At 31.8% G+C, this 27,828-nt stretch overlaps 1 protein-coding gene across 11 annotated transcripts in view; it reads left to right on the top strand.

The window, feature by feature from the left end:
- The window catches only part of NfI (Nuclear factor I), a 165,867-nt gene that overhangs the window by 112,619 nt on the left and 25,420 nt on the right, over window positions 1-27,828 (top strand). For 8 of the 11 annotated variants that reach the window (XM_089217837.1, XM_089217813.1, XM_089217825.1 and 5 more), the window contains exons 5-6: window positions 6,173-6,211; window positions 24,337-24,432. The exons of 1 other annotated variant lie outside the window; for it this stretch is intronic. In XM_089217837.1, the coding sequence (XP_089073963.1) occupies window positions 6,173-6,211; window positions 24,337-24,432 (135 nt within the window). The remainder of the gene's footprint in view (window positions 1-6,172; window positions 6,212-24,336; window positions 24,433-27,828) is intronic. 2 more of the 11 variants (XM_089217829.1, XM_089217840.1) reach the window with 2 other exon arrangements.

The following is a 27,828-nucleotide window of genomic DNA, read 5'->3' as shown; positions in this document are numbered from 1 at the left end:
ACAATCGATTCTTTACAATAAAACACTCTAATATAAATTTATTTTGGAGCCAATATGGTCATTTGTGTATATAGGAATTCAACTATGTCTGAACTCAGCTCTCAAGCTTGAACAAAATACAAATGTCTCCACCAAATAACCAAATCTCTCTTCTATGTTTCAAATACAACACTTAATAATGACCTCCCCACTGCAATAGTTAAAAACGTCGTTAAAACCCTATTTATAAATTCCTCATCTTTAATCTATCTAACCACTGTAGTCCTTTAATTTCCTACTTATAATTCGCAATATCCCAAGTGATCTCAGAAGACGTTTAAGACAAAAATTGTTTCATGACCTTTTAATTTTATGTAGAGAAAAAAATATGCAAATACCAGAAAGTTACATCACTTTTATCAACGTAAAACTCGTCAACCACATACAGTTATATGCGATTGTGGTTTACGATTGACTGTTGAACCACCTATTACAATAATTACGATGATAACGTTCGTAACAATATATTTTATATAATTATTATAACTATTCATACATATTATTATGGTTATAATTATACGGACGATGGGTATAAAATATTATATTCTATAAGTGGCGAAACATTTGAATGATAAAAAAAAAAAATAATGCCAAAAACTCGTTTTTGCACAATTATTCGATTTTGAAACGTCGAGCAGTTATAGCAAATACTCACACGTATATATTATACATAATACACACTGGAACGAGGAATTAGCATAAAATAAAACGTTCGGATATGTTATGTTATGTTGTGTTGTTTTTTTTTTTTTTTTATCCTTATAGATTCTCCTTGGACTATTATACCAGTTTTCCGGAATGTTTATTCAAGAACACAATTTATATACATGATATATTATGTGTGTGTGTGTGCAAAACGTATGGAATATAATATCAGAATACACTATACAGGCCACCGTGCAGTTTTTCCCGTTTCCCCGCGATGGTGACGAGAAAACACGATTGCGTGGCCCACGGTTGTACAAACAATTTTGGATTTGTTCGATTGCTTAAACGAACTCAGATAATGTATTATAATATTATAAATATTATAATACGTGCATGGTTGCATTCACGCGCGCGAACACTATTATACCGCGATATGGGTATAGTAATCCGCACACAATAAATTCGCTTATTAAAATGAATATAATTTATATTGGTAGTGTGTATGTGTGGAGCAAAACCGAAACCTGTTTTTGTTTTTGTTTAGTTTTTTTTTCGTACAAGAGGATAACAAAAAAAAAAAAACACTTGCGAATACGCGTACCTACACACACCTAACTATGCTGTATACAGGGTGTATCGTTGTGTTTGTCATACCTGTCCGCCTGTGATAATATTTACTACACATTACTTACACCCACAAGCTGTCTCTCACTTGAACTTGAAAACTGTACCATGACCCTGTTTGGAAGCGCCGAATTATTATTATTGTTACGAGTACTACAAACAATATTCAACTTTTTTTAAGTCATACTGGCCTAAACCATTTTAAACTAACTGATAAAATCTGAAAAATCTCAGATTTATTACGGTCCGTTATGGACATTGAGATAATGCAGTAGAAAATAATTATTGTGGCTCTCTAATTAGGAGCTCTGTTTGTTAAAGATGTGAACATAAAATATGCTTATCTTTTTTTTTATCGAATAAATCAATCAAATTTAGTTGAGTCGATTTTAAAAATTGTTTCATACTTTTACGAGTACATTTATGTGTCGGGGGATGTTTTTAGTGAATACAATTGACATAGCAGTTACATCCAAATTGTTCACATATATTTTATCTCTTTGTTGGAAATGTTTTTCAAAGACTAAAGAGTACAATTGTGATTTTAAAAGTGAAATCATAGTTTTTAGTATTACAGTATTATTTTTTTTTAGTGTTTAGGTATCAAAACCAGTATAGACCGATAATAACTAGGTCACACTGATCTCCGTTTCGTTTAAGCACTCGATATATCAATGGAAAAATAATATGCTAGAATAATTGCCTATACAATACTCCTGTTCCCAAGGGCGTCCATTGGGGAGGGCAAGGGGGGAGACATGTCCCTCCCCTGGCTTTTCGGTGTCGATGATACATGTATATAATTATTATACTATTATATATATTATTATTATTTATATAGACACGGATCTTGGTCTGTGGTATAAGAAAAATAAGTACGCTTCGCCGTGTAAAAACGTGTTTAAGGTCTACTATGACGGAGCAGCGACTATCTGGTCTATGTATATTTAGTATACATGGACAGAAAATTGATGATTTAAATTTAATTCAAGGTGTAGTGGACGAATTTTCAAAAAACAAAAGGAATTTACAGTTTTTGTTTTAATGTTCATCGATACTATTTTTTAAGTATTTATTCTAGTATAGTAAGTTATTGTATTAAGTTAAGTTATTGACAGTTATAGAATTAAATAATATAAAGTGAACTATTTATGTTGTATATTTTATATTTTATTAAAAATTGAACTACCAAGTCTATTTATTTAATAAATAATTATATAGTTATGATAAATTAATAAATACTATTGTATATATATTATACAGTCATAAAATATTGTTCTACGTAAACTTACATATAGCAGTTAACAGGTTAACATAATGGTCAATATTATTGCAAATATTTAGTGTTTCCTCCCTGTATTTCCAAAGATGGACGCCCTTGCCTGTTCCATTGACTTACGCTTCCGATCACATTCACCGTGATGAGCACAAAGTACACACCGCAGATATACGGTTAGGTTGTTAGACAATGTTGTCGATTTTGTTTTTTTTTTTATTGACCGGCAAAACGGACTTTATGTAACGCATCTACGCAATCCTTGTAAATCACCCCTCGACTTAGTCTCGAGGCCGTTACCACGAAAGCGTTTCCTTTAATATTATCTCGCTACGGCAATTGGGTGTGTGTATGGGGTGACCTGCAGAGTTTTCTCGTCTTAATACCTTGTGAATATAAATATATATATAAAAAAATACCACGGTCCACTATAAAATTAGGATCACGTTTTAATGTTACCTACCTAAACATTATTATTATCTATTTTGTTCATTTAATTGTTACAACATTAACATTAAACATATCACCTATGCAGAAAAAATGCAAAATCGTTGTGATTATCAAATCTGATAAATATGATGAATATGTAAAATTACAAAATTATTTGGACGACGATGAAAGGGGTGATATATCTAATGGTTTTTTCGATTTTTGCTCAATTTTGTACTGGAGATCTCGTTCATATGAGTTGAGTCATAAATTATTTTTTTTTTAATTGTGCATTGATCCAAATGTCTAAAAACGGTTAGGTTTAGGCAGTTGCTTGTCGCGCATGAACCAAAGGGCTTATAGAACTATTCTAAGAACTGTATATCCTTTTGACTGTAGATTTTTATTTGAGATGTGGTGGACCAGTGGGACCACACTGAACATGCGTATGATAAGATTGGTCTTATTATTGATGTATATAGTAGTAGTGAGCATTAATTAATTTGTAGCATTGAGCTATAGTTTATTTGCAGGGGCTATAATAATTTCATTGTTGTATAGGTCTATTATTTTATTTATGTGTATGTTCCAGGTTAGTGTTTCATCGCAGAAGACTCGGAGGTATTTAATCGACTGTTATTTAATATTTCAAATTATGGATTGATTTTCCTATTTGAATTTACCCTAAATATAAAAAATACATGGAATTTGGCTATTCTTATAGGCACCTACACGATTTTGACTGACGACGTATTAGTTATTATTTTGCATTAAATTTCTTTGTAGCCTCCAGAATAACCGTGTCACTATCGCACACACCATCTCTTAGAATTGCGATTCTAGTTCACTATAATATACAATAGGCCGTCAAAATACTGTTGCATACGCAAACGTGTACGGTTTTCCGAATTTTGGTTTGTAGGTTCTGTGCCCCCCCCCCCGCCAAAAAAAAAAAAACTGTCCCAGATTTTGGTCGACGTCGCGTTTAAAATATATTTCATGTGCCCTCGACAGCAACCGCCATCCAATCCGTTGAAATTCCTTTCGACTTCTGCGTATTTACCCGCCCATTCGTACACGCTGGTTGTCACTCACCCCGACGATCTAATTTATATGCGTACGATATATTATAATGTTCATGCGTACGCTAATTTCACTCCCGTACGGGTTTTCTGCAGACAATTCTGATGGCCCGTTTATTTATTACTGTGTTTTATTAGTCAATATAATGTATTACGTTTGCTCTTGGTTTTCATTATTATTATTATTTTGTGTCCCTCGGAAAAACAACAAATACACTGTTTAATTTTTATCTATAATCTACAAGGTGATTCTTTTATCAAACGACACTCATTATTTAAAAAGTGTTGACTTTTTTCAAAATATTTTTTTACATAATTTCAAGTTGTTAAAAAACCAACGTTTTTATTAAAAAATTATATTTTTAAATATTTTTTATCCTTATAATTTTTTAAGTTTTTTACTATTTTGAATGACGACAGAGTTTTAATTTCATATTCCAAAGCAGAATATTTTTCTAAGTATTTTGATTCATAAAAAACGAATTTAGGACGAGTAGTTTATGAGTTATAAGTATTTAAAGTTTAGACAAGCGGAGTAGTGGACAAATTTTTAATAAAAATGTTGGTTTTTTAACAACTTGAAACTATGTAAAAAATATTTTGAAAAAAGTCAATACTTTTTTAAATAATGCGCGTTGTTTGATAAAAGAATCACTCTGTAGATACCTACTGTATTGTTTTTTAAACTTAGCGTTGTCTCGAAATGGTTATTGAATGAGTTATTCAAAATGATAAAAACCGTCGTTTACAGATTGGTGATTAGCGAGGTCTGCAAGTGTGAACCGATTTAAAATGCATAATCATATTATTTCGCGTGAATATTGTACGTCCAAAATTTGGTTTATTTGTCGTTTCCAACCGCAAGTAACGACTTTATAAAATATGTTATTATAATTATTCATATTATAACGCGATTTTCAGAATAGAATAATAACAATAATATTTGTTGTTTATTCATACTCCTATAACGCGGATGAAACAGATTTCATTATTAATTGATTAATTTTGAGTAGAGGTCGAAAATCGATATTTTTTTATGTAAAAATCAATAAAACACGATACTCGAAAGCTTAATACTAGCATGTTTCGTTAAACTTGAATACAACTGGTCTTTGGCAAATATTATATTATTATTTATAATTATATTATCAATAAGAGGCAAGATAATTTTTACAGCATTATACACAGAAGGACAGAAGATATTTTTAACCAAAACGCGACATAGGTGGTGTTGCTTATTCAGCGACGATTCATTAATATTACAAGTTCTATAACTGTGTCTTCGATAATTATTTTTATCGTTCATATTACACAGGTTAGGGTAGGTTATTTATTATTATTTACAATTTATGAGCCTTGTGACGATGGACATACTTAACCCAGCTTAACCCAGCGACCCTTAATATTAAAATTGAGAATTGATAAGTATTTTGGATTTACAAAGTAATTTATACATTTCGTTCAATCTCTCTCATTTATTATTGTCTTATATTTTTTATTTTACACGGTATAAATATATTATTTTTATTTTTAAATCATTTTTTACTCATTATTATTTCAATCAACCACTAAACATTTAACATTTGGTTTTTACTTACATTAAAAATCTTAAATACCCATTCATTATAAATTATGTATGATTACTGCTTACTTACCTGCAGGTATAAAAAGTTAATTAATTTCCATTATAAGTATACAAATAACTTTGTAAGTTTCTAAACTTATTCAGAGGGGAGAATTATATATATTTGGCATGAGCGAGCGAGTATGTATATTGTATAGGTTATACGAGGACAAACTTGGTGAAAATCAAACACCCTATATAGTGTATTTTATTCATTCTACGCGTTTTCACGATTCAATTCTCTTTGCGGTTGACGACAACATAATAACACTAACTAGTCTGCCAATAAAACTCCCTATAAAATTAGTATTTGAAAAAATAATCGTCAACAAAACAATGTCTTTATTTGTTTATTTATCTATTTGTTTATTTATTTTTATTTAAACTTTTTTATTTTTATTAAATTATCATAAGCGACTGGGGTGATTTTGTTTTACGTTTTTTTTTCAGAAGTCTTAAGTGGAATATATGACAACAACAATGAAAAAGGTGAGATAATTTGAAAGCATGAGTTTTACCTTATATAATAATGCATAATATTTAATATACTTATGTGAATATTAAATAGAAATATATAAATATTCAGTGTATAAATGATAAATGAGTAAAATTGATTTCAAAATTAACAAGGATATTTCTGCTGATAGATTTTATAATCTATGTTAACAATTTCACTTTATTTTTCATTTTAACCATACGAATAGTTATTTTAAAATAAAAGAAATATTTTCGTTTATATATTTCTATTTTTTATTTTATTTCTCTTATAATACATAAGTGTATGTTTCAATATATATGTATGTATAGTTTTCATTCTATTTGCATGTAATTTGTTTTAAGAAATATTATTATAATGTATAAGTTATAATGATATATCGGTTAAAGGACTGCTTAATATAAACAAATCCCCCGAGTAGCGAAATTAAGCTTTAAATATTTAATTTGGACGAAAGGCGCTCTAAATAGGCAATACAACGACCAGCTGAGTTTTAAATTGTTTAAAATTTTGTATCGCGGGGACGGTGATATTTTAATATTGTAGCACTGTTATCGATGGGGGAAATTATTATTATTATTTTAAATCGTCTTCGAGAACTTTCACCGAGTGATATTATTTTCTATTCGATATATCTTATTCTGTAGTATGCATTTGTTTTCGCACATAACACACGACTAATATTGATAGAATAATGTCGAAACGAAATTGACCAAATACTTATAATATATGCGCGAATTTAAAATAAAAACAACAATTGGTACTAAAATATCAAGTTATTTCCGTCAGATGAAAGTGATGTGAAGATTCATAATTGAAACTTTTGAAGAATTCTATATCGGCGCCGATGACAAATTGTTATTGTATATACGCTTCGGACTTCGGAGTTCTGACCGTCACGCGCTAACAACTCGCGTATTAACTGAATATCTTAACATCATCATCTTTAGTACTTATAGCCTATTAAGTGTATTTTAGTGATAGTGGTAAAATCACTTAAATATAAGAGTTGATTGAGAACAGATTACAAATTAATTTTTTATGGTGAATAATTAATTTTGGGTCCTTATTGTGAATCGATTTAAAATAAATCGGGAATTTCATATCATGAAACACCGTACTTCTAAACTATAAAATATATTTGAATTTTCGTACCACTACGATTATACCGTGGTTATAACCGCGTGCCATATTATGATGTCATACTCATTATTAATTATTATTCCACTGGTAACAATATATTATGGTAAATCAGTTTTTATCGCATCGAGTCTGTGAAAACGAATTGCATTTTGATTTATGTCACATTTCCAAGACATGAAGTAGGTGTAGGTATACGCTATATATAATAAACACATAGATACATTATTTATACGGTACAATTATAATAATAATGAATTTATACGCCGATAACATAAATCGTATACTATGGAGATAAAGCGTGTTTAATCATTGAAGTGAACATAACATAATATAATATTTTATTTTTTATTATTAACATTAAACACGAGTCTGATGTGATGTATTTATGCCTAATATATTATTATATTAAATCCGTACAAGAATTTTTTCTAAAATTTTCTAAATTTCGTCAACGTTTTAACTACATGGCGTAGTCGTCGACCATCAAAATGACTTTTAGACATTGTACTTAAACAATATAATATTACTATTGCGATTTATTCCTTTTTATTGGATGACAGTTATACTGTTTTACGAGACTCTGAATGTAGTTATCAGTAATACCATTCAAACTTCCAAGTGATTTGAGCCTTCTGCTATGACTTATACTGATTAATAACATTTATAACATAATTGGCAGTTATGTATAATAGAATAGTTTTGATATATAATTTTCTTAATTATTTTTTTCGAAATTATCACGTGTATCGGATAGAACATTTTTTCATCTGCGTTCACCTAAGTAATTTAACGATTTGTCTAAAAATTAAATTATTAGTATTTAACCCTGATTAAAAAAAAAATCAAATTTTTGTTTTTTGAATGTACACGACCTTACGTAAAAACTAAAATATTTATGTATTACGATAGTGTGCTGCTATAGAAATCGATATGACTATTATATTTAAACTAAAATAAATATATTCACCGCCATCCAGGCGGGCCATGGTCACAAATTAATACGATTATGGCCTTTAGATAATAAGGTTAAGGTATATATATGGTCAATGATCGCGTACGTCGCGGAAACGCACCTATATAAAAAGGAACATTTTGTATTGTAGAACTGTCGCACATAAATATTTACGGTCATTTTGTGTCGGCTATTTCGTCTTATTGTCTTATATATATATTACGGTGTAGGAGACGCCACGCATCTTCAACGGTATAATAAAGCACTTTTTTTTTTTACGACGACGAGTTGCGAGCAAAGACGGCCGGTGGGGACATTTATTATGTTGAACGCGTGCGGGAATAATAATAATAATAATAATAATAAATAAATAAATAAAGGACAAAAAAGCAGTTATAATACGGAGAGCCACATATGTATAGGAGACGGGAGGCGGAGGAAAAACAACTGTTTTCCGCACGATAATTCAACTATATAAACGCGCTCGCGCCTCGCCACAAACGCTGCGGCCGGCAGCAGCAGTAGACGACGACGACGACGACAATAACGCCGAAGAACAACGCGGAGATGCGCGCGCTCGCACGACGAGGTCCGACGAGACCGGAACTTCCAACATCCGACGACGACAACGACAACGACGACGGCTACTAGAGAGGCGGCCGGCGGAAGTAGAGGCATTGTCGCGTGCGTGTGCGTGTTTGTGTGTGTGTGTGGGGTACCCTATCCCCTACCGCATATCTGTGTGTATATACATATATAGAACACTGAACGATGACGCCGTCGAGGGGTGTCAAATGGTCAAACTGGCACCGGATACAAGACCTTTTTATACGCCCCATCCGGTCGGCGTCGTCGTCGGTTCCGGCCGGCCGGCCAGGCAGAGCCGTCCTTCGGGAATGCGATGTATGTAATATGTGTGTGTGGGTGTACATCGCGCGCGTTACTTGCTTATATATATATATATTTGGAAACTTACTTTTATGGACTTTCGTTGTCGTCGTTGATGTCGTCAGTTTTTTTCCTGTCGTGTTTTTGTTGGTTTTATCCACGCTGCAGTCGTCTGCAGATACTGTCGTCTCCCCTAGCGAAAATCAACGGACCGTGGTGAATTTTTTTTTCCTCTCCTAGTCCGTCCGTCTCCGTCTTGGGGGTCACACTTGTGGTTTCGATCTTGATGAATGAGCAATTTGTTATAGTATATAAAAGTCCAACGCATATGATTATAAATTATAATATCGATATTTGATAGGTACAATGTATAGTTTCAAGCCAATAATAGGATGCATGTCGTCCTTTGATAGTCAAATAATCTTTGTGGCGTTTGGGCCATCTAACACGCTCGTTATATGAAGTGCTCAATCACAGCTCGTCGTATATTTTACCTCAGTTTTGGTGTGTGGCTTATTCCCCCCCCCCCCCATAAAGGCGCATTTTTCATTGATCATCACGCTATTTCAGTCAATGGAATTAATCCTTAATATAACATTTTCCCACATCATTCCTAAACTTTTAATTAAAATTCTTCCAAATCCTATAATATTCTGTATCAATACAAGATTTATTTTATGGAATTAAATCTTTGGCACCGGCTAATTCATTTATCGTTATACCTATAACGGTTGAAATATCCATGATAATATTTATATTGAAATTTAATGAAAAAAATATCGATAGTTATTTATACATCGACTCGTCCATCAGCGTCATCATCCAAAATTGATGAAAAAATATATTCGTTTTTCTCAATTTACACAACATGCAAAAATAGAATTTTTACACAGCTTCCATCAAAGTAGTCGTAAATTTGGATGGTATATTATTAAATTAAACTGCACTTGTATTAGTCTCATTTTATGCACAGCAGTACAGGCGTTACGGCACATCAAACGACAAGCATTGCATTCGGTTCGGTTTACTGAGTCGAATTTCAAGATGATGTAGTTCAAAAATAGATATTTATAGCCAACTTCGATGGCGCGCCGTCATTTATCATCCACATATAATATTATAATATACTCCATTGACGTCTAACCCACTCCGGCTAATAAACACGTAGTGTGTGGTGTCGTTCGCTTTTTGTAGGTCATCGTATATTGTTGTGGTTGTTGTCTGTTCTATATACTTATTATATTCGATGTATTTTGATAGACTATAGTACATATTCTTATTGTTCCGTATATTCAATGGTAACGGTTCGGAATGAAAATAAAACATTAGTTATTGCTAGAAACAGCTTCTGTGCTGGCTAAAAGTGGAAATATTTGTCTTTATTCTAGAACTCGTGTAGAATATGTTTCAATTATTATCACGAGCATGTTTGGATGATTCATTTAACTATAGTAGGCTGCAATAGTGTATTGTACCATTTTAGAGTCTGAGCGGAGCTATTTTTACAATTAGTTTCGTGTGAATTCGCAAAAAAAATTAATGGTTTTTAATGCAGGGACGTCTTCAAATGAGTGTTGGAGGATGTCGCTATCCTCCCATTTCTTGTTGCTTTTCTTTTGCTTTTATAGTTAATTTTTTAATTAACTGTTTCTGTTTACATCAGTATTATTACGTATTATTATGTATCACTAATCATTATAAGCACCTAAATAGTTATTATTTCGCACGTGTTGACACGTGTCAGTTGTTTCCGTTTAACCGACGCACATCATAGTAAATTTTACATTCAGGATGATCTATGTGTCATGTGATGCGTTAGACGGAGACAAGACAGATGGGCAGGAGACGTCCCCTTAAAACATAATTCATCCAAATAAATAATTATGTATTTCATTATAAAAAATTTACCACAAGTTTTTTACCTTCTACATATTTTTTCGGTTACATAAAAAAAAAACATTAAATGTTAAAAATTGTATAAAAATTGGAAATTTTGTATCCACTTATCTATATATATGTGTGGTGTGCGTTTATATTTGTGTATTTGCAACTTAAATGGAATTGTAAACCAATAAATAAGGTCACATTTTTTGTAAAGACTAATATGGTGAACTTCAAAAATAGTTCCCGATAGGTCTTGCATCCGTTCCAATTTAAATTATTATTATTGATAAACAAGATCTGTCCCCTTATTACGGCTTACACTCCAGTTAGTTGAGTGCTGCGTACGAAGGTGGTGGTATATGATGCGTGCATAAGTTATTATAGGGACATGCGAATGTTGATACTTAACCTCATTTTGCTTGCATGCTTTCGACATTTCATTTATTTATGGTGTTGGAATACTTGAAAAGGAAAATTCACTTATTTATTTTCGTTATATGTTTAATTTTGGATTTTTTTTACTAATTATTATCGACAGTAAATAATATAAACCACAATGTCTGAATTATAATTTATGAAGCAGCGATATACCCACGATGACAAATGTGAAATGGTTGATATATTATGAATTTTGATTGATACAATGTTATTATATTATTTTATGCATTAATGCATTATTGCATCAAATCTACCATGGTGAATTGATAATCTATAATTTCAAATATATAAACGTTCATTTTCATTATTTTTTGCACATAGTGTACAAATTGACAAATCTCAATAAATTAAAATGAAATCTGTATGAAACACAGTGTTATTATAGCGGCCTCGTCGAATCTTATACTTACATTTTATTAATTTACTATAAAAACTACTTAATATAGGTATTATATAGCAGCGATTTGAAATTATATTCATCATTCGTTTGAGGGCAGGAGTACTATAACATTATACAATGATATAAAATATTTATAAACTTAGATGAGATTTATTGCTTACATAGGTATGTCACCGTAATTTATTGTTAGTAATTATTCGATATTACATGAAGAAATAATAATAATAATAATAATGATATTATATATAATTTATGTATTAACTAGCAAACTGTCGACAGCTTTTCAAATTGCGTTGCTTGTAATAATCTGAAAATATCCCTTTTTATATAATATAATAAAGTGACGTCAGTGTAGTTTAAAAAGGTCGTATCTCACCATAATACGATAATGTTATGTTGAATATAAACGACGGTGAAAAGGCTAAAAAAAAAACATCCGATGGAAGCGCATAGTAAACGCCGGATCTGCCGATGGTATTTCCGGTCTTTTCCCTATTCGATATTTTGTCTAACATATACATATATTAAATTGGTCGTTTTGCCCTCTCTAGTACGTCTATAAAACATCTATATACATATTATATCGTGTAGAACTGTAGACCATGCACTGCTTTGATTTATTCACTTTTGTCATCGGTCTTTACGTAATAACAATGTTATTATAATGTACCAATAACATGTGTATGTAAACTGTTGTTGGACGACGATACGTATCATATCAAGCTTAGAAATCGTAACTTCAAACGGCTATAATACAGCTGAGATACTGTCATCTAACAATTGCATTCAGAAAATATTAGCTCGATACTTCGATTAAATATCGTAATATACATTTATATCATAAACAGACAGTGATTACATTAAAGTTGGTACAAATTATATTATTTGAATTTTTGACAATTTATGTTGACTCAAATTTTCAAAAAGCGATTATAAGCTATTGAACGTAGGTATAATATTACTTCGTGATTTTGAAACCAATATTAAAATTGTAATTTGCCTATAATTAAATACAACATATTTTCAAAATACTCATATCAGTGTCATTTACATGCTCTTCAAAAAGTTTACATCACGTCTTTAACTTGAATCTAAATTATTTTATAAATCACCACAATAAAAATATCACATTTTTTCGCAATTCTTAAACAATCAGTATAAAATATAAATAACATCGAGTATCGATCGCGTCTGATTTTAAATAAATGTATAGTCGATGTGAGTGCTATACGTTTTGAAGCTATTGGAAAAAAAAAAAGTTTTTATGAAAGCCAAACCTAAAGTAATATATTAACGCACGTGGCAAGTTCAAAATTTAAAATCTAAAACGATAAACCCCTATAAATAATAATATGAAGACATATTACAGTATTTGGCATGCTGACCGAATTTTGATCTATTGTAAAGATCCACCTCCGGGCATGTGGAGTAAACCAACACTGTCGCGGGAAAATCCCAAATCCGCCCCCGTTTCACACGCTTAGGATAATATACAATATTATACGAAAAATACGCTTACACCACATTTGCATATATCGGTCGGTTTATGATTTAAAAAAAGGACACATTTATTTACATCTCGCCGAATCTTTTTCATTACTTAAGCACGTCGGCAAATTTACGATCCATGTATGCAGTGTAGTACGCATACCGCGTTAATATTATATTATTGTGACTTTTCATTACGTAACTGCATTTTTTTTTCTCGTTTTCTTTTTTTTCTCGTGCTGTGTGTGCGTACTTTACGCAGCGCGACGTTTGTTAATTTAAGGAAAAGTTTTCGAGTTTAAAACGTGATTTGTGTGAACTCGTACTCATAATGGGTATATATGTGAGCGAGGGTCCCCGTTATCGGTAATATCGTCGATATAATAATACCGCCGACACTAAAAAAAGAAAATATGCGCACGGCGTGTGTGATATACTGATATACATGCGCTCTCCCTTATTAGCTGCGCCGCGTAGGCCGTTTGTTTAACGGGTTTTTTGTTTTCGTTTTTTTTTTCCTGTTCCTTATTTCGTCGGGGTTTCATTTAATGTTTTTTATTACGACGACGGTCTCCTCCGGTGCTAACTTGGCGGTGGCATAAACAATCTCTGCGGAGAAAGAGAGAAAAAGTCGATATCATGAATCACAGCGGCGGCGCCGTCGGGGAGCTGCTGCAGCTGCAGCGGGAGAGTGAATAAAAAAAACGGCCATATACACCACGTGTGCCGTGTGTGTTGTAGTTGTACGGTTATTATTATTGTTTTTGTTGCTAGCCGAACGAATAATTATCGTGTCGCGCCGACTTATATATAAATGTCCCACGAACGTGACGATTTCGAGATTTCGAGTTATTAAAATATATTTATGATATTATGCTCGTATCACAATAATGCATAGACATATATGTATGTATTATATTTTCCCCGGATCGTCTCGTGCGAAAACCGCCACGACTTGCCCGCGATTTTAATCTTTAAATTATTGTGTACGTGCTAGTCATCGCGGAAGATATGGCTAAATTTTCCATATGAGTTCCGTTTCCGAACGAACGAACATTTAAATATACATTATATAGTATATCCTGGGTCCCGCGGTCGTGTGTATATATATTATCTGCGCACACAATAACTGCATATACGCGATGTGTGAGTATATATATATATATAGAGAAAGAAAGAAGCGATTCTCGCACATTGTTTGACATCGCGCCCTTTATATATTTTTTTTTTTACACGCTAACGCATATAAATTCATTTCTTTCACTGTAGCCCGAGCTCAACGTATATACCTATATTTATATAATATGTTATGTGTGCTCGGATATATGTATATGTGTATACATAGGATACGACGACCGGTCGACGACGGCGACACGCTTATAATATGCGTATAAGAAAAACCCTATAATTCATTCGATGCTCTCTATATCGATCCGCACGCGCAAACAACTCTGCTGCACGAGCGCAATTTTATTATCTCTCTTGCGGCGTTTAAACGGAAAGAGAGAAAAAAAAACGAAGAAAAAGGTGTCGGACCAAATGGGATAGAATAAACGTACGTGAAAACGGTGGAGGGAACACACACACACACAAGCGTGCACGACGTCGCCCTGTATACAAAATAATACCATATTATTACATTGTACATATATAATATTCAGAGGAAAATCACTACGTTGGAAGTATCGTCGTCGTCGTCCATTAGTCGATGAAAAACAGATTTCAAGTGTAGGTTAAAACGCACGACAGACATTGTAGCTCTCCACTGCGATCTTAAAGTGCAAACTTTTCAATTACAGCTCAAAAAAGTCGTTTTAAAAAATACCACTCAAAATGATCAACTCACTACAACGTTTTCGTCGTTGATAGCATATGTCCTACTTTTTACTTCCCCTTAAAACATCTACCGTCGCAAAAGAAATTGGTTTAATTAGTTATAAGATTTTAGTCAAACTTATATTCTGAGTTTATGAATGGTCTCCTTAAAACGCATTGCATGCTAATTTTACTTGTCCACATTTCCATTATTATTACTGTGTATATTAAGAAGACGTTTCACCCTCATAAGATGACGTGTCGTCTCCATCTCTGAACATGTATAACATGAACATTTTTACGTTGAGAAGAATTCGTATTGTCCTGTTAATTTTAGTATTAAAATGAATTCACTTATTGTCTAATGTATAGGTATAAGAACATTATCTACGATACCTCGAAAAAAATTTATGATATTAAAATTAAAATGCTCATAACTTGATTCAAAATTAAAATATGAAAAATATGGTTTCCTTGGATAATATTCATATACTTTTAATTCAGTCCACTTAAATATAGGTATTAAAAATAACAGATTTAGACTGCTCCCTTAGGAAGTTTAATTGTCTCCATACGTCAGTAAGACTGAGAAAACACAATTTTATGTGGATATAACGTCCTACGATTGTAATATATATTTGTATTTTATTCCTATATGATACCTATATACGTGTATAAAAAAGGCGTGTGCTTCTCGATCACATTTGATATTAAGTCAGCACTTAGCGGTTTCATCTTTATTATCTATCGACACCTACATTATTCTTAATGACGTTTTCTGAATTATTGACGTTTTTCATAACTTAGCTCGACAAATCGTTCGGCGCCACCGGATGTGTTGACATTTAATCATGAAGTACGTGATGATCTTTGATTGCGTAAGACCATCGCGACGAATATGTCTACAGCAGAACACATGTTCATAATTTTTGTAGAACGACGTCGGTTGTTGTACAACTCATATACGACTATTGTTTTCGTAAATTGATTATATTTTACTAACATATTTTACCCTAATATAACCAACCTATCTGTGATAATTTTAAAAATTAAATTAAACTAAATCCTATGACCTCAGTAAAATTTCATTTATATTTTATTACAAGCTAAATGGAATTCATTAAAAAAAAAACCATTACCTGCTATATCTTCCATTTCCATAAACATATCCCACTGTTTCAGTTATATATATATATATATATATATATAAGATTTTGAATAGCGGTCTTTCGTTCCGCTCGCGTTTAAAATTCGTTAGACAAAATGGTTATTTGGAAAATAGTAAACGGACCCGTAATTATATTAATTAAAAGACGCGCGCGATAAAATATGCAATTTTCTTATTCAGTTATTAATATTTTTATTTTATTTTTGTATAGGTAATAGACATTATACTCACTCACGAGGCCGTCAAGTAGTAATTCATTCAAACGAATTTGACGGTTCATATACGATTTTACAAACTCCAATTTAATATAATGCGTGTTATATGTTTATTAAATACACTCGAGTGTGCTGACCGGATATTTCCTTGATCTTGTTCCAAAAATTCGTGCGATGTTTTATAACCTAGATTACATCTTCCCCGTACATTGGTATTATTATTATTATTTTTTATAAACCAACACATCATGCATATAAGCGCATATCACGCGTATCATATTATATTATAAGCTTTGTTTTTGTTTTATAATTGACATCTGTTTTGTCATAAGCTCACAACTCGCGAATCGACATATAGGAATAATAACGCGCATTAAACCGATCGAATAAAAAGTTAATGTTGAAAAGAATAATGTTTGATTTATGGAAGGCGTTATATATTTAACGCATGTATATACGCATCAACGCATGTGTATTAGTATTAGTAAATGCGTAATAACATGTGATCATTCGGTGCGACGGTGCCCACACTTTCCTGTGCGTCACAGATTTAATAACATTGTTGAAGATTATGTGTTCGGAGATTGATCGAGGGTTGCAAAGACACGCCGCCGCGTTTATTAAATTATTACAGACGATTTGAATGTATCTTGTTTCTGGAACTTAGTCTCTATAAAGTTTATTGGGCTTAACAACTAGTTTTAAACGAAAATTACATAACAATAGCCTTTTTCCATATTAATTTACCATTATTGATTAAAAATAATTTCATTTTTTTAGAGGACATTGTATATGAGTGTGTAATTCGAGTGTAAAGTAAAACGGATTGTTTACAAAAACCTGCAGAGTAGCACATAAACACATTTCAATTAACACTTTTTCTTTTATTATCGTAACATTACCTACCGTTTAAAATACTGATCTTGAATCCAGTTATACTTAAGACTTAAAACCGTAGTGTTTATGCATAAATTATTTATGTTTTTTCAACTTCAAACCCACAAAAACAGTTTATTATTGATATAATGCATGTTAGCATAATAGCCATGTATCAATATTCACATTGTGCCTTGTTGAGGCGCGGTCGTACGCTCAATCTGCGGAAACGCACTGAGCGTACGTACCGGCCGCAGTTGTTAGCTCCCGGATGGGTGACCACCTGGGATTTTTAGCAGCATATCCTTGCCACACATACACAAACACGTGTTACAACCCTACCCACTTAAAAACCTACTGAGACAAATATACAAAATAAGCCCTACCGTACCACCACACACCCAATGGTCTATGTTGCCACGGGTTCCCCTTAAAAAAAAAAAAAAAAAATATATTCACATTAATGCAGAGGATAAAACATATTCTTTTCGTATTACACATTTTATTTAAAGAAAACTTTTAGTTAACGTGGTGGGAGGGGCCCTGCTCCCTCCAAATAAACAGTTTATTTAATCCATACACATAAACATATTGGGGGTCAATTTCTATTTTTCTTTATCTACAGAGTACATACTATATCACAATAAAATGTTATCGACCTTTAACATTATTACTTAAATAAAAAAATTAAAAAAATTACTAGTTACTACAGGCCATTACACATTTTTTAATTTATTATAACACGCATGGCATTTCGTACACACAATTTTAGTCCCAGCATTAATGTATAGGTAATAACTTTTTATTCACGTAGTCAACTAAAAAAAATAAATTCTAAAATGTTCTGTTTATAATGCTTGTAATTAATTTAATGTCACTGAAATATGACTAATAGTGTAAGTTATTATAAACAAGAATTAAAAACGTAATTTAATACTTTATTGGCGTTAAAAACATTATATACATATGGAAGTGGTTATAGGTTACCTTAGGGCCTAACGCTTAGGCTATACGCTACGTTTCCCTTTTATATTAATATATTGCGTGCCGATTACAGAACACCGAAGAAAAGAAAAAAAAAAGTGTAAAAGAAGAGTAAAAAAAAAGAACTAGTAACAAGTATATGGGGATGAAAATTATACGTGGACCGAGATTTATTTACCGAGAATTATGCCCGACTTATATACGCACATTATATACATATAGGTACAGCAATAACGTATAAAATGTTATGCGCAGTCGCGGTACGTCTAGAAAGTTTGGAGCCCCTAAATTTGTTATGGGGATCACTGCAACGACGATTAGAGATTAACTTAATGTACGTTACTCGCTTATATTTATATATATATATATATATATATATATATATATATATATAACGCGTGCGCGGTTAAGTGTTATCGTCGCAGCACGTTATCGTGTATAACCTAACCTATATATATATATATATATATATATATGTACCGCATGGTTAAGTATTATGTCATCGTTGCGGTACCTTATCGTGTGTATAATATATATACCTTTATGTGTACAGTGTACTGCATGGTATCTAACAGTTCTAGTCCTCGTACGTATACCCTTTTGAGCCCCAGAATCAAATACTCAATTTCTAATCGCTTCTTTATGGTTAAATTCGAAAACTTATGTATTTTAACCACCATAATGGTTGATGGGAATTAGAACTTAAAATTTTGAAATATTTATATAAATTAGCTCAGTTTTTTCTTTATAATCAGCAGATTTATAAGAAATCCGAAAACAAATATTCAGTTAAAAACATAAAATGTGGCTTTTTACCTCTTTCATGATACATTTCGCTTTGATTGGCATAATTTATGAAGAAACATTTTTGATATATGATCTTCACATTGGGTTCTAGTAGGACTTACATTTTCATTCTATTTCATGGACTGCACTTATATATAATTACTATTCCGATGATGGTTATAATAGTCAGTAGATTATAAAATATACCTAACTCTTTCCGAATGTTTACGGTTCAGTTGTATACCGAAACCTAAATTTATCAATGAAATATCGATCACTTATTGTATCGAATCAATTACACGATATACCTACTGTAGCGTATTGTGGTGATTTATTATTATTTTTTTTTTTCGATTCCATGATGTACTCGTAAAGTCGTAAATTATTATGGCCAGATATACGTTTTGGTAGCTTCGTAGTTTTAAAAAGCAAATAATATATTATCGTATACGTGTTATTATTGAATTGAAATGTTAGTCTGTTAAATATATACAATTTTTTTTTAAATTTAATTTTCTCGTCATTAAAATAAACCACTATAGATGAAATAATAGTACACATCATCTTAAAAGTTATAGTCGTATTAATTTAATTAAATAAATTAACTGTCCGAATTTTAATTAAATGGATGACAAAAACTTTTAGATCTTCAACCGGTCGTACACACGACTACACACCAGCTACAGCATTTATATTTTTACTGCATTCATACAGCCACCGTAATCAGTAAAATAGGCTTAATTTTTACTGCTATTGTAATAACTAATTCAGTTGAATTTTGTTGTTTTTTATAATTAAAAAAAATAATTTGATTATTATTAAACTAACCTATAATTACAGCTAAAATGTAATTTAAAAAAACGCATGGTCCTTAATATACGCATATTATATATACGTAACACTTAATTAATCGATTTTAGAATTTTGACATAAACGACTGCGGTGCGTATAAGATGTCCCTCATCAAGAAATAACATCAATACTATTGTAATATATTTCACGGCTCGCTAGTGTAGGTCAGTGCTTCTCAACCTTTTTTGTTATAGGGCCCCCCCAAATGTAACGTAAAACGGTCAAGGCCCCCCAACAATTGTATATTATTATTCAACAACAGTAACCTAACATTAGACTTTATCGACAATTATTAATCACACGGTCGGTTTCAAATAAATTTTTCAATTTTTCTATAGTCATATAGCTACGGCCCCCAGGTTGAGAAGCACTGGTGTAGGTGATAAACGTGTATAATAATAATATATTATTACTTGTGCAATGAGCACGCGCGCACAATGAAAATAAGAGATTACACTGGCACATTATAATATATTATTATTTTATTATAAAAAAAAAACGCGGTATCCTCCTCCACCTCATCCAAATAAAAAGGAGCAAAAGGATATAAGAGGAGTTGATTTTCATATAAATCAACGGGAGACACGCGTTAATGTATATACGCGCTGCAATAATAATATATATTGTACGCACTCACAAGTGCACGCGTGTGCGTACAAGAGGCGTGAAAGTCGGTGGCGATCGTTTAGCGCGCGCGAAATGCAAATTCCCGGGCGCAAATCGTCTCTGACGGGTCGTTATGGACCATTTGCCCTTGCGGCAGCCCCTCCGATATCGTCAAAATACTAAACTTTGATTTCGTGTGTGTAGGTGCTTACTTTTTTTTTTATTCTTTTCGCGTTAACCTCTGTCACCACTCTGGTTATGTTATATGCATCGTAGGCACGCGTTTACGTGAATACCATTATAATCCACCAATAAATTACATTATTTAATTTACCGAAAATAGTCTGTTATAATGATATTGATACATATACATTTTATATAATATATATATATATATTATTTCGACTATAATATTTAAGTTTGTAGATATATTTCGATAACCATGCAATGGGTAGGTAATTGGACTATATATATTACTAACATTTTTTTAATCCCAAAATCATAATGATATAAATACTTAATCATTTTCTCAGAATGTCAAAATTGTTATTTTTTCAAGCGAAGAACATAAAAATAGTATGCAATAGTGCAAATAGTGTAACAGGATATCAATGTATGTTATTGAATTAACTTAACTCACCATAGAAGTGTTTTGATTATTTAAAGAAAAATTTTAGAATTTCAAACTGAACTCAGTTTATTTTAAATTAAGATATGGTTAAAAGCAGCAGCGCTTGCTAATATATGATAATACTTCATTAAAATCAGACTGTTCGTCTGTTCATTCAAATACAGAAGACGAATAACTGAAAGATTGAACGTTCCTAGTTCTTATAAGATAATATTTAGACGAATTGCATGAGTAGATCCATTTACTTTGAAATCAAACAAAAATATTGTTGGTCCGAAAAACTGAAAGAGAATTTTTATACTATTTATATTGCCATTTCTTAATATATCCGAGGCCAAATCAATCGGACATGCTTCACCCAAGCGACCTCGAATACTCACCCCTTGTCTGCGATCGTCATAACCTTTAATCATTATTTTTATTTTATTTTATTTTTGATGAAATGCAGGCCTGGGCCCAAAACAAAAAGTGATATATAATAAACAACAAATTAAAATGAGTGAATAACAAATATAAAAATGAAATTAACAACTAATAGTGTTTTAAATAATATTAGCAAAGACTCTGCAGTTGAGTAAAATTATAATATAATATATTATACTATTATATGGACGTTGTGCGTCGGTGATGTGTGATTTGTTTTCGGAGCACGTCGAAGTCGAACGATGGCGGACGGAAAACGGCGTAATCGCCAGACACCGGCCCATAGAGTTTCTGTATGTTCTAATATGTTGTGCAATAATGATTTGTTGTTCATCGGCGTTAAACCGAGATGGGCACCATAACAAAGAAAATGCAAAAAAAAAGGGAGAAAACGCATTCTCTCGTACATCCAACGACGTGCATATACGTGTTTATAGTACCGATGCCCTGCTATGATACGTAAACATATAAATCTGCACCCATCAACAGGACCGTTAGCAGATATACATAATATATAATGATGATGGTGGAGGTGTATAATAATTTCGTTTTATTATTATTATTGTAACCATTGACCCTGTTATTGTTTATAGTATGTTATATTATTGTGTTGCGGCGTACGTTATATCTACTATCTACACATTTTGCACTACCCCTTTATACGAACGTGTTAGCACCCTTGCCTAATCTCAAAAGGACGTTTTTATTTTTCTTCCCCTCAATAATTTTATAATAGTATTATATGCACGTGTGTTTAAAGATTTAGTAATGTATATGCCATATGGGTACTTAAGTTAGTTAACATGTAAGTAGGTATGTATCCGTAAAACCGATAATGTTCAGCTACACTAAAATTATTAAGTATCTAGTAAAAATCAATTCTGGTGATTTATTGTATAACATATTATGTTATATTGGATTGAGTTCCATCAAACTGCTCCTAAAAATCTAATCTTCGGATTGGAAATAACACTTTTGTAATTGACCAATCGGCAATCAATACCTACAATTTTTTAATATAACGAATTTTCTATAGTTAATCCTTGGAAGTATACAATAAATAGCTTTTTCAATATAATAAAAGGTTTCGGCCACTAAATTTTTGAAATCGTTACAGTTCAAAATGACCCAGACAATTATTTACAATTTCCTGATAAATGTCAAAATAAAGGCATTCTGTAATAATGGTAACTGCATTAAGTTGATTTGTTTATACCGAAGTGATTTCATGAAAAATAATCAGTTATATATAACTGATTATTTATATATTTATATATTACCTATACGCATTTGATTCGACTATAACTTTCCCATGCTATATTTGATACATTTCGGGCGCTTAAAAAGATAACATTAAAAAAAAAAATCATAACAATTAAAGTGGTTATATAATTTGAATATAAATCTTCATAATATTATAAACTATGTATTTTAGTAAGTACTTATATACAGTTATACACTATTATATAATTAACTATTAATTTTTTTTTCATAAACGACACGACGGCTATTGCTAAAATATTTGTTTATCCACTCACTTAAGACATTTTTATACCATCACATATATCATAGGCATATAATACATCTTCTCAATTATTATATATATGTATCATATACATACCTACAATGTAATATATATATGCTAATATTATATAGGCAGATATTCTTGGGCTATTGTAAAAAAAAAAGTTTTTTAACATGATATCTACCTATATACATAATAATAATATTATGTGCATCTATATATATTGGTTTAGGTAATTTATTAAGTTTCAATACACTATACAGTTAGATATATTAAAAAAAAAAAAAATGCAGATACCGCGTTTATATAGTTTGTGTCGATAATATCTGCACCGTACATGTACACATAATAATAATAATAATAATAATAATAATACACGCAGTGGAGAAACGTTCTTATTCCAACGACCGCTTAAAACCGAAGCGGCGGCGTCACGCCGCAATCGCGTGTACCCGGCAGACTAACACACACAGTAATAATATACCTACACACATATACATCATTATATACGGTTCGCTCCCTTTAGGAATCCGCATAATAATATAATGTAATTAATTTTTTACGTCCGTTTTCTCGACATCGTATTTATAATATATGAGATGGCGTGTGTGTGCGACGACCGTTGGTAAATAGGATTTAATCTGATCTCCCGGCGGCGGCGGCCGTGTCTTATATACACAGTGTGTACACAGCGAACCGTATTGTATACGAGTGGGCTAGAGTTAATTCTTTAAAATTCAACGGGTGTCTAGGCCTTTCAACCGTCGCCGCCGCCGTTTTCTGGCGGAATTTTTGTCGTAGCAAACAAACACACACGCGCGTGTTACACCCACACGTATCGGCTGCGTTTGTGATGACGTGGGACCGAGAGTAGGTGTCGGATGACATATATATACGAAATCGAAATAAAAATAGACAGAGGTAGTCGTCATTCGGGGGTATTTTTCACTCATAATATATATCTACATTTTGTTTTTCATTTCACACACCACGTTTTATTTTGTTCAACGGTTGTTTTCATTTTTTTTTTCTGGTTTGTTGCAGGCTATTCGCACAACCCCTATAACGGTGTGGTATGCAACGATAACATTTTAGCGACCGGAGTTTTTTCGTCCAAAGAACTTTGGAGGCTTTCCAAAGGTAGGGAACCACAAAAATAATAATAATAATAATAATAGTATATAGGTACAGCAATCGTATAGGAGAGGGTTATACGTCCGTATCCAAATATATTCATACGTGCACCCACTATTATGATATAATGCATACATTAATAATAATAATATTAGCTATATATTATACACTTGCAAAATAAAACGAACAACGCGTACCTTCTATACGCCCTATTCCCATTAAACTACACAATATTCCGACGAAATGTAAAAAAAAACATCAAACATCCTACTGACTTATCATAGTCACCATAATCTCATACGACAAGAATTGGTTATCTATCACCATATTTGCAATATTTTATAAGCACATCTACTGTTATGATAATGACGTAAATTACGCAAACACACACACGCGCGCGCGCGTGCGAGTGCTCGACAATCCAAAAAAAACGCATTTTGTCCGTCATCTGAGTTATCGGCATACGTTTCGCTGTGTATACAATATTTAATTAATCAGCAATGAGTATAGAAAAATGTGCATTGTACCTATTTATGTCTGACCTTATCTACTGCAGACGACAGAATGTAAATCTGTAATATAATTTCCATTCAAATTGCGATACGAAAATATTCAAAGTGATTGTCGGTAATAATAACGACGGTTGTTTATAGGTCTCAACATTTAATAATATATTATTATAATATCATACTTTATGGACGAACCGAGTAGAGGTTAGCATAATAATTTAAAATACCATGTTATTATAATATTATGATGTCTTTATCGATCGCGCTCCCCCGACCAGACCGGATCGTCGATGTTAATACTACCTTACGTCATCAGTGTGATCGTAAAATCAAACAAAACTTACAATAATTATTACTAACCGCCACTATTATTATACCTATATCAGTAGATAGCGATGACGGTCATTTCCCGACGACGCTTCGTTCTCGCCGTATACGCATTTCAATCGCCCTCGGACTCTATTAATATCGATTGATATATTAATACATATTATGCACGTGCGGTTTATTATTATTATCATAACTAGTATACATCAACGAGTGCACATGGCGCTCGTAAAAATATAACGCCCACTCGTAAATCCGGTAGTTTTGACGAGAAGAAATAAAATCACGAAAACCAACCGAGAACTCAACGCGTGTTGCGCCAGCTGCAGTGTATTAGGTACTTGCGAACGATTTAAATCGCGATACAAATTGCTATACTAAATTTCCCGATTAGATTTCCCTTAAGTGTTCAGTATCGGTTTTTTTTTCACAAAAATAATGTACGTATCGATATTGGAGATCGTTGTCGACAACAACATTTTTGTGATTGACGATGACGATGACGTTGCTATTGGATATTACGTAAAATATTAGAACAATTTATTCTAATGAGTAAAAACGCCAGTCATCTATTACTATCGAAATGATTGTATAATAATAATAGCTACAACCAACAAATGCCTGCGATATCAAACAGTGGTGTGGACGAGTTGCAGGGTGATGTAGTTTTTTTTCTATAAAATATTGATTATGATGCATCGTCGAATTCCGATTCGGACCGGATACACACGCCTATTACAGATTAATTTAATAAACGTTTAGCGAACGGTCAACTATGTTTAAGATCGATTCTAATTAAATGAGTTAGAATCTTAAAAAAAATAAATTTAAAAACTATGAAAAATATAAAATAAAATATTCATAATTTATGAATAGTAAATAGCTATAGCATAATGTCACAATAAAACGTTCTACCTACATGGGCTTAAGATAAATTATTTTAATTTTCTCAAAATGAATACTAAACATATAACGTTTTATTAAATAACGATTCATATTTCACGGTTGAAAAATGCATTTAAATTTTAAGCCATACGTTTTTCGATAGATGTATGTTCGTCCGCGATACTAAAATTGTTAACGTTGAAATACGTCTGCGACAAAATAATAACAGAAATGGTCAAAATATATCTTATACAAAATATTTACATTTTTTTCAGTCTTATTCTTTACGTGGTATAAATTATAATAATTTAGCAGTCTAATGACTTGCACAGTGTATTGTGCTATTACGAAGGGAGGAAGAAAACGTCTATTTGAATTAATATTACGATATTATATATTATGCTGAACGAATTCAAATCTATGCGACCAAGTCGTATTTCCATAACTAATAATAAAAATTGTACATAATGCATACTGCATACTTGTCGGGATTAAAGAGACGTCTCGTCGAGAACATAATGTTAATTTCGTGCCTAAGAAACACCCTTGAAGTCTGTAGAAATCAACTTCTTTTATAGGTTATAAATTACATCAAAATCGCGTGCAAATATAACAGTAGCTTGTTAGCATTTGGTATACCATATAATGCTATAGTGAGGTACGGTAGTATATTCTGAAATACTTATTGTTGTTGATAATAATATATATTAATTTCATAAGAATATTAAAAACCGTTTAAAATATGTAATTGTGTTTTAGTTAAATTCTAGTTCGGGCTTTTTCAAAAAATTATATTCACTACATATATTTAAATGTGCTAGGTATAGTCTATAAAAATAAAATTATCTCAGATGGTACCACGACCTGCACACCGGTAGTCGCTGACATGATTATTGGGCTGCATACTAGTTGCGGTCATGACGATTTTGAGATAAACAGATATAACAGTTGCGGTCACGCCAATTTAGGTAATATCTTAATTGCGGTCATAGCTTTATTAACTCCAATTCCAGGCGAAATTTATATTATACGATAAACATATTTTTCGATATAATGTACACAGCGTTTATAAATAAAATAGATTAAATTGTATACTCCGATCATAGTTTCGAATATTCGAATAATTTAAACATAAGTATCAACATTTTTAACCATACCTATACACAATAAATAATAGTGTGTAGACAGTCCTAAGTATGTTACATTTTCGATATAAATGGGAAGGAAAATGTTGATTGATACATTTTTCTAAATTAAATAAATAAACGAAATATTAGTTTCATATTTAATTATTATATAAACTATATTAACTATATTATTTTATATTATTTAGTATACTTAGTTATTATTATTTGAGTGACCGCAACTGTATGTAACCTTTTTGATGGGTGACCGCAACTAGTATGTAACCTTTTTGAGGGGTGACCGCAACTAGTACGTAATTTTTGATTATGACCGCAACTAGTACACACCGGATTATTGGACTCGTTAACTTCGAGAACCTTACAATAAATCGCCACACCCATACCTAGCGCCAGATAGGATTTATTTATTATTATTAGGTACCTACTTTACCACTCATGTGGGTATATGCAATTTACTTGCCAGATCTAACAATCATATCAATTACCACCCGATAAAAATGGAGCCAATCGACCTATATTGATCGAAATAATCAAAT

The sequence above is a fragment of the Diuraphis noxia genome, unplaced genomic scaffold, assembly GCF_037042655.1.
Source record: "Diuraphis noxia isolate RWA-SAM2 unplaced genomic scaffold, SU_Dnox_SAM2 contig0001, whole genome shotgun sequence".
Lineage (NCBI taxonomy): Eukaryota > Metazoa > Arthropoda > Insecta > Hemiptera > Aphididae > Diuraphis > Diuraphis noxia.
Note: the sequence above shows the minus strand (reverse complement) of the source record. Positions and strands in the feature narration are given on the sequence as shown.